At 45.9% G+C, this 9,657-nt stretch overlaps 1 protein-coding gene across 1 annotated transcript; it reads left to right on the top strand.

The window, feature by feature from the left end:
* The first annotated feature begins 462 nt into the window (after positions 1–462).
* NYX (nyctalopin) lies at positions 463–9,284 on the top strand. Its single transcript, XM_069463931.1, has 2 exons — positions 463–484; positions 7,876–9,284. The coding sequence occupies exons 1-2, from the start codon at positions 463–465 to the stop codon at positions 9,282–9,284; spliced, it is 1,431 nt and encodes a 476-aa protein (XP_069320032.1).
* Positions 9,285–9,657: the final 373 nt, after the last annotated feature.

Genomic DNA, 9,657 nt, shown 5'->3' with positions numbered 1-9,657 from the left:
AATGGCATCATCATATGGGGTAACAGCACCGTAGTGTCATTGTTGGTGACATAAACCAGCATGTCAGAGGAGTTCCTGCCATGGATGTATTGGTGTCAGTTCCAAACACAGTTAATCAAGTAACACTTAAAAGTCAAGATAATGCTAATAAACAGAATAATAATAAGGACCAAACAGGTAGGATTCACGGATGATATTATCTTTGTAGGGAAAATTAGGAGGCAGCTGCCTGTATGCATGCCTGAATGGAGTTTGGATAAATAAGCAGTGACTGCAACCAGTGTGTTCAGGGCAAAACTGGTAACAGAAGAATGAGATGACCCAGGCAGTGTGTTACTTATATGCTCCATAAGTAGCCATTGCACATATCAGGATCATGAGAAGAGAAATTGCAATAGCAATGCACATGTTGGCATCATTCATGAACTCAAAGTCACTTCCCAGTTCAGAACTTGAAAAGTGATGCTGGTCTGGGTCAGCCATGGCCCTCAATAAAATCAGCAGTGCCACAGCACTGATGATCTTTAGGACTTTAGGACTTGCAGCCTTTTTGTCACCCAGGACCCTTCCCTTGTCTTCTTCTTCTTTTTTTTTTTTTTTTGAGACAGAGTCTCACTCTGTTGCCCAGGCTAGAGTGCCGTGGCATCAGCCTAGCTCACAGCAATCTCAAACTCCTGGGCTGGAGCAATCCTCCTGCCTCAGCCTCCCGAGTAGCTGGGACTACAGGCATGCGCCACCATGCCCGGCTAATTTTTTCTGTATATATTTTTAGTTGTCCATACGATTTCTTTCTATTTTCAGTAGAGACGGGGTCTTGCTCTTGCTCAGGCTGGTCTTGAACTCCTGAGCTCAAACGATCCACCCGCCTCAGCCTCCCAGAGTGTTAGGATTAAACGCGTGAGCCACTGCGGCCGGCCTCCCTTGTCTTCTTATACTCACAATTTTTCACTCCCTATATCATCCCCTTACCTCCTTCCCAGTTCAGGTCCCCATTCGGCTCTTGATGGACATTTGCATTGTTTCCAGTTTTGGACTATTAAGAATAAAGCTGCCCAATCTTTGTATGGACATATGCTTTTATTTCCCTACAAGTGGAATGGCTAGATTATAAAGTAGGTGCATGTTTACCTTTAAAAGAAAATACCACATTGTTTCTAATGTGGAAGTACTATTTATTAATACATTCCCACCAGTCCCAGTTGTTACATATGTTCTCCAATACTCCATACGTATCTTAGACCATTCAGGCTGCTATTACAAAGTGCCACAAACTGGGTGGCTTATAAATGACAGAAATGTATATCTCACAGTTCTGAAGGCTGGAAGTCCAAGATCCAGGTGCCAGCATGGTCAGGATCTGGTGAGGGCTCTCTTCTGGGTTGCAGATTGCTGTCTTCTCGTTGTAGTCTCACGTGGCAGAAAGAGGGCAAGAGAGCTCTCTGGGATCCCTTTTATAAGGGCACTAATCCCATTCTTGAGGGCTCCATATTCACAACCTAACTACCTCCCAAAGGTGCCACCATCTAATACCACCACACTGGGAGTTGGGATTTCAATATATGAATTTTGAGGGGACACAAACATTCAGTTCATTATCTTTCTAATTTTAGCCATCCTAGGTGACTATTTTAATTTGCATTTCCCTAACAACTAATGATGTTGAGCATCTTTTCATGTGCTTAATTGTCTTATGTATATCTTTTTAGGTGAAGTGTTTCTTCAAATTTTTTGCCCATTTATTAATTGGGTTGTTTTGTTATTATTGAGTTTTGACAGTTTTTGTTTTTTTTTAAATTTTTAAATCTTTTTTTTATTTTTTGAGACAGAGTCTTGCTCTGTTGCCCAGACTAGAGTGCTGTGGCATCAGCCTAGCTCACAGCAACCTCAAACTCTTGGGCTCAAGTGATCCTCCTGCCTCAGCCTCTCAGGTAGCTGGGACTACAGGTGCATGCACCACGCCCAGCTAAGTTTTTCTATTTTTAGTTGCCAAGCTAATTTTTCTTTCTATTTTTTTAGTAGAGAGAGGGTCTCACACTCTTGCTCAGGCTGGTCTCGAACTCCTGAGCTCAAGTGATCCTCCCGCCTCGCCCTCCTAGAGTGCTAGGATTACAGGCGGGAGCCACTGTGCTTGGCTTGAGAGTTCTTTATATATTTTGGATACAAGTCCTTTATGAGACATACGATTTATAAGTAATTTCTCCTAGTTTGTGGCCTGTCTTTTCATTCACTTTGCATTGTCTTTGAAAGAGCAGAAATTTTTAATTTTCATGAAGTCAAATTTATTATTATTTTCTTTTATGATCAGTGCTTTTTCTTCTTTTTCTCCCCCCCCTTTTTTTGTCCCAAGAAATCTTTACCTACCACAAGATCACAAAAATGTTCTCCTGTGTTATGTTCAAGAACCTTTGTAAGTTTTAGCTTTTACATTTAGGTCAATGGTCCATCTAAAATGAATCTTGTGTATGGTGTGAGGTAGGGGTTGAGATTGTTTTTATTTTCTAGGGATTACAATATGCATTTTTGTCACGATCTACCTTGAATTAATCTTATACTGCTTAGTGTATAATGTAAGATCCTTATAAGAGGATTTCAATTTACCTCCCTTCTCATCCTTTATGCAATTATTGTCATATTTTTTAGTTACATATAAACTCCACAATACATTGTTATTTTTGCTTTAAACAGTCGCATCTGCTAAGCAATTAAGGTGAGAAAAGAGTAGTCTTTTATATTTAGTGACATACTTACCATTTTCATTGTTCTTTATTCCCTCCTATGGATCTGATTTTCGCCTAGCGTCATTTTCCTTCAGGCTGGAAAATGTCTTCATTTCTTATTGTGCAGAAGATCTGCTGGAGATGAATTTTCTCAGATTTTGTTTATCTGAAAGTATCTCTATTTTCCTTCACTTCTGAAAATATTTTCACTGGATATAGAATTCTAGGTTGCCAGATTTTTACTTTTCTTTCAGCACATAAAGACATCATTCTATTTTCTTATGGCTTCCATTGTCCTTGTTAAGTTAGTTATTGTCTTAGTTCAGTCAGGCTGCTATAACAAAAATGCCATAAACTGGGTGGGTTAGAAAAAAAACAACATTTATTTCTTACAGTTCTGGAGGCTTGGAAGTTTAAGATCAAGGCACTGGCAAATTTGGTGTCTGGTGAGGACGCATTCCTAATAGACAGCACCTTCTCTCTGTGTCCTCACATGGCAGAAGGGGAAGGAAGCTCTCTGGGGTCTCTTTTATAAGGGCACTAATTCCATTCATGAGAGCTCCACTTTTATGTCCTAACCACCTCTCAAAGTCTCCACCTCCTTATACCATCACTTTGGGGTTAGGATTTCAACATATGCATTTTTGGGGGACATAAACATTCAAATTATAACTGTGATTATTTTTTACTATTAGTTTCCTCTATGCAAAGTGTCTTTTTTCTTTGGATGCTTTTAAGAATTTTCTATTTTTGGTTTTCAGCAGTTTGACTATAGTGTGCCTAGGGGTGTGTGTGTATGTGTGTTTTATGTTACTTGGGGCTTGCTGAGTTTCTTGTTTTAATTAAATTTTGGAAATTGTCTTCAATTATTTTTTAGCCATAGTCTCTCTCTTCTCTCCTTTGGGACTCCAAATACATGCATATTAGTCTAACTGCTTGATATTGTCCCACAGGTCATTCCCCAATCTTTTTTCTCTCTGTGCTTCACTTTGGTTAATAACTATTGACCTCTCTTCAAGTTCATGAAACTTTTCTTCTGCAGTGTCTAATCTGCTATTTATTTTATTCATTGATTTAAAAAATTTCAGATATTGTATTATTTCAGTACTAAGATTTCCATTGGGCTCCTTTTTAGAGTTTCCATACTTTGTCTAAAATTCAGATTCCCTGTCTTCATCCATTATACCCACCTTTTCCTGTAAATTCTCCAACATATTTATAAAAAATCTTTGGTAATTCTAACAACTGGGCTGTCTGTGGACCTGCTTCTGTTAATTGTTCTTTTCTTCTTGATAAATGTCATGTTTTGCTGCTTTGTCACATGTCTAGTATTCTTTTTTTTTTTTTTTTTTAGAGATAGGGTCTCACTATGTTGCCCAGGCTGGTCTTGAACTCCTGGCCCCAAGTAATCCTCTTGTTTTGGCCTCTCAAAGTGCTGGGATTACAGGCATGAGCCACTGCACCTGGTCTATTTGATTCTATCCTGGATACTGTGGATGGTAGTTTGTAGAAACTCGGGATTCTCTTGTCTTCCTTTAAAGAGTGTGGAATTATGTTCTGCCATCCAGTTAAACTACTGGCAGATAACCTTGATCTTGAAAGGCTTGGTTTTAGGCTTTGTTAGGGTATACTTATTTCACTTTTGCCCTTAGTCATGGGAAATGGTCTTCACTCCTAAGGCATGGTCCCTTGGGGTTTCAGTGGAAAGCTTGAGGTATTTTACAAGCTCCTCTAACTTGCTGGACCTTGAACTCTTAATCTGCTTCCCATTATGGAGCAATTGTTGAAATCTCTGTTTAGGTCTTTTGACCTTCAGTTCTTGCTTTCCCCTTGGGCTCCTTGGACTCACTCAACACACAGGCACTTCAGGATTCAGCCACGGATATAAGGGGAATCTGTATACTAATTTTGTGGCTTCTCTTTTGAGGTTCCTTTTTTCCATGCTTTCCCTCCTCAATTTCCAGCCCCATGGCAGCTACAAATGCTGACCTCTACGTTATCAGCTTGCTTTCTGCTTGAGCTCTACTCCCCATGTGCTGGATGGATTGAAAATGCCCTGGGAGGAAAAAATCAGTTAAATTTGGATCTCACCTAGTTTGCTTCTCTTCTTTGAAGGGTTGCATCCACTCTGGTTGCCTGTTTTGGTTGTTCTCCAGTGCTTTTAAACAATTAAAAAAATATTTTGTCTAGAGTATGCAGTAGCTATCAGCAGGAATGTTAGTCTGATACAAGCTACTATGCCATCATTGCAAGTAGAACTCATCCAAATATGTTAATGATTTTTTAAAAAAATTGTTTGGTGCCCTGCTTTTCTGGCTCACTGAACATATACTTAGTCTTCATACTGGGTAAACCAATACAGTTTTGTTGTCTGTTCTGAAAATTTACTTGACTTAATTTAAATTTCACTAAATAATCCAGTAAGTCAGTTATTGTTCCTGGTGGCTATCAAAGTTTCAGAGGCTGAAAATAAGTTCCCAATAGTGACAATGTCTTGAATGTTTAATTAAAGTTTAAAATAACCTTTAATATATTTTTCTAAAATAGGTAATACATTCAATAGTTCAAAATTTAAGGCCAGGTGTGGTGGCTCACGCCTGTAATCCTAGCACTCTGGGAGGCCAAGGCGGGAGGATTGCTTGAGCTCAGGAGTTCAGACTAGCCTGAGCAAGAGCGAGATCCCATCTCTACAAAAAAGAAAGAAAGAAAGAAAGAAAGAAAGAAAGAAAGAAAGAAAGAAAGAAAGAAAGAACGAACCCAGCTGGCTTGCCTGTAGTCCCAACTACACAGGACGCTGAGGCCGAAGGATCGCTTGAGCCTAGCAGTTGGAGGTTGCAGTGAGCTACAATGACGCCACTGCACTCTACCCAGGGTGACAGAGTGAGACTCTGTCTCAACAAAAACAAACAAGGCGACTGAACACCCCTCCTCACAACCCCCCACCCCTTTAAAAAAGGTAAAAAGGATATACAATTAAAAGCTTTCTCTTACCTCTCTTGCACATGCTTTTTAAATATAGGCAGCTACCTTTTTGATCTCTTGCATTATACAAATTGTCTGTTATAATCCCATGAGTTCCTTGGCAAAGAGTTTTTAAAACAAATTACATCCTCTAGCAGGACTCCTTACAGAAAAAGGCATCTATTCCATTTAATTCTGCAAACATTTATTGAGCCATACAGTGTGCCTGGAACAATGTTAGCTACTGTAAGGTATAAACGTGAGTCATATGATTTAGAGTGTACTTTTCCTAATTAGAAAGGAGAAGAGAGTAGAATAAAGGACTATTTGTAAGGAAATCTGATGCCTTCTACTTGACCCAATTGGAAGAGTTGATATTAAAAGGTTCCACCCCTATCTAGCTGAGGCCTAGAGTTAAGGTTATATTCTTGGCCCTGTCTCACTATCAGGGTGTCTCCCCAGCCCAGCAGCAGCCCTGTTCACAGCCAAGCTGAGCACAGGGTCCAAGAACCTTGCTGGAAGCTTGATGTCTATCTCATAGTTTTTAGGGAGGGGAAAAAGCTAAGTGAAGCCTCTTCAACATCAGAATGTTGAAGTTGCAACAGTTTACAACTGAAGAGATGCTCAAAGGTCTGAGTGTTCTCCAGCTAAGTCTGGACTAAATCCCCTTCCCAGCCACAGAGAAAACATGGAGTGTCCACAACAGGTGGACTGAAAAGACATTGGAAGCTGAGCAAACCTACAGAGGTGGCAGAAAGTGTATTCAACACACCTCTTGTGTGGCCGCACATTCAGGTTCCTACAGGGACTTGGGTAGGCAAGGCAGGGAGGGTAATGTGACCATGGTGGGAGGGAGCGAATGGCAGGCCAGGGGTATCTGCAAGGAATTTGAGAGTACTGATGAGGAGGGGTAGAAACTATGAATCAGTGGGCATGTTTACATCTGGGTACCCTTTGTTCCTTTGCAGGAATTTCAGATCGACCTGCTCATGGCCAGAATATAAAAATTGTACGCTTACCATGCTGCCTTTTTCATTGGTCTTCCAGACTGGGCTTGGGACCTCTGGTTTCCACAGGGTAGCAGGCCATGACATTCCTCTTTATTGCAGGTGGCAAGCCTACTGGGTAGGCTTTTAAAGTCTTTATCTGATCCTCCGTTCAAATCCTCAGAACAAAATTAATTTATGAGCAACTTTCTTCCCGTGATGATGTAACAAAGTTTCTAGAGAGCACGGTGGTGAATGGAACTTAACTGCATACTGTCCATAATTAATTCTTTTGAGATGTGCAAGGTCGTTGACAGTTCACTTAGTATGCTGTCCTTTTGGCTTAATTTTGGTGACTGTTAAGAAAAAAAAAGATTGACAGGCTTTCTTTTTTTTAAATTCCCAACCTTCTGCTCCTTATTTCTTCCTTTTCCTTGAGGCTGAATTTACTCAATGGGAGTTTCGGGAATTGAATTCTTCTGATGAGAGGGACTATAGAAGCACCAATAGAAATATAACACAAGCCACATGATTAAAATTCTAAGTAGCCACATTAAAATTAATCATTTCAACATGTAATCAATATGAAAATCATTGTCACCCAAGCTGAGATGCAGTGGCGCGATCATAGCTGATTGTAACCTCGAACTCCTGGGCTCCAAAGATCCTCCCGCCTCAGCCTCTGAAGTAGCTGGGACTACAGGTGCATGCCACCACCATGCTTGACTAATTTTTCTCCTCCTTATTTTTTGGTGTGTCTTCTACACTTATAGCACATCTCAATTTGGGCTGGCCACATTTCAAATGCCATGTGGGCTAGTGGCTACTGTATTGGGTAGTGCAGGCCTAGAGTGTGGGTCACAGTGACCCCTTCTGGGATCCCCCTAAGTGTGCAGACAACAAACCTTCTAGGCGACATTCTTAGAAGCACACAAATGATGATACAGGGTGGAGGGAGTTTAGAACGAGTTCAGATGCAGGGATTACAGGTGGGTTTTGCTGACCAAGGCAACTGGAAAGCCTCATAGGTGGGGAAACTCGCGTGAGGCCCGGCAGGTGGGAAGAGGCCATTTGTAGGACGCAGGGCGACCTGGAGGGCCTGCATCCGGCTATCCGGGCAGGCAGGATTTTACCTGGGGTGACCTTTGGCTGACTGTTGCTCCTTTTTTTGTCTTTTCTCCTGCTTCCCGACTTCCAACCCGCACCCTCAGCCGTGGTCCTCAGCCTGCCTGGCGCCCGGGCCGCGGGCGCCTGCGCGCGCTCCTGCCCCGCTGCCTGCGCCTGCAGCAGCGTGGAGCGCGGCTGCTCGGTGCGCTGCGATCGCGCGGGTCTCCAGCGGGTGCCGGCCGAATTCCCGTGCGAGGCGGTCTCCATCGACCTGGACCGGAATGGCCTGCGCTTCCTGGGCGAGCGGGCCTTCGGCACACTGCCGTCGCTGCGCCGCCTGTCGCTGCGCCACAACAACCTGTCCTTCATCACGCCCGGCGCCTTCAAGGGCTTGTCGCGTCTGGCCGAGCTGCGCCTGGCGCACAACGGCGACCTGCGTTACCTGCACGCGCGCACCTTCGTCGCGCTGGGTCGCCTGCGCCGCCTCGACCTGGCCGCTTGCCGCCTCTTCAGCGTGCCGGAGCGCCTGCTGGCCGAGCTGCCGGCCCTGCGCGAGCTCGCCGCCTTCGACAACCTGTTCCGCCGCGTGCCGGGCGCGCTGCGCGGCCTGGCCAATCTGACGCATGCGCACCTGGAGCGCAGCCGCATCGAGGCGGTGGCCTCCAGCTCGCTGCAGGGCCTGCGGCGCCTGCGCTCGCTCAGCCTGCAGGCCAACCGCGTCCGCGCCGTGCACGCCGGTGCCTTCGGCGACTGCGGCGTCCTGGAGCACCTGCTGCTCAACGACAATCTGCTGGCGGCGCTGCCGGCCGATGCCTTCCGCGGCCTGCGCCACCTGCGCACGCTCAACCTGGGTGGCAACTCGCTGGACCGTGTGGCGAGCGCCTGGTTCGCCGACCTGGCCGAGCTCGAGCTGCTCTACCTGGACCGCAACAGCATCGCCTTCGTGGAGGAGGGCGCCTTCCAGAACCTCTCCGGCCTCCTCGCTCTGCACCTCAACAGCAACCGCCTCACGGTGCTCGCCTGGGCCGCCTTTCAGCCCGGCTTCTTCTTGGGCCGCCTCTTCCTCTTTCGCAACCCGTGGTGCTGCGACTGCCGCCTGGAGTGGCTGCAGGACTGGATGGAGGGCTCCGGGCGCATCACCGACGTGCCATGCGCCTCCCCGGGCTCCGTGGCCGGCCTGGACCTCAGCCACGTGGCTTTCGGGCGCTCCTCGGATGGCCTCTGTGTGGACCCCGAAGAGCTGAACTTAACTGTGTCCAGTCCAGGCCCGTCCGCAGAGCCAGAGGCCACCACTGTGAGCAGGTTCAGCAGCCTCCTTTCCAAGCTGCTGGCTCCGAGGGCCCCAGTGGAGGATGCGTTCAACACCAGTGTGGGGCTGACCAACGCCTCCCTGTCCGACGGCCTTCCCTCCCGTGGGGTGGGAGGCTCGGGCAGCAAGTCCGCGGTTCTCCTCGCCTCTTGTCTTCTGCTCCGCGTGGCCCAGCACGTCGTGTTTGGCCCGCAGATGGACTGAACCTGCCACGTTGGGGTGGCCCAAACTGCCTTGGCCAGAGGGGGAAAGTTTGTTCAACTGGGCTTGGGGGTTGTCTGTGGTGAGGGGAGAGGGGACAGGATGGGGGCTGGTGGTGGAAATCCCAATGGTGGGTGGACGGAACAGTTTGCCTCCAGAGATGGCCCCAGGTGGAGGAGAACACTGGGAAATGCAATTTGAGGGATGGGGGAGATTGTGGATTTCTGCTCTTGTCACATGGGAATTCGCTGGAAAAGACAAACAAGAATGAACATGGGCCCTCGGGTGGGAAGGCTGGGAATCTGAAGCTCCTTCACACCCTCCCCTTCCCCCATCTTCCAGGCAAAAGTGCCTGAAAGCCTGAATTAGAGAGTGG

The sequence above is a fragment of the Eulemur rufifrons genome, chromosome 30, assembly GCF_041146395.1.
Source record: "Eulemur rufifrons isolate Redbay chromosome 30, OSU_ERuf_1, whole genome shotgun sequence".
NCBI classification, from domain to species: domain Eukaryota; kingdom Metazoa; phylum Chordata; class Mammalia; order Primates; family Lemuridae; genus Eulemur; species Eulemur rufifrons.
This window is presented reverse-complemented; position numbering and strand designations above follow the sequence as displayed.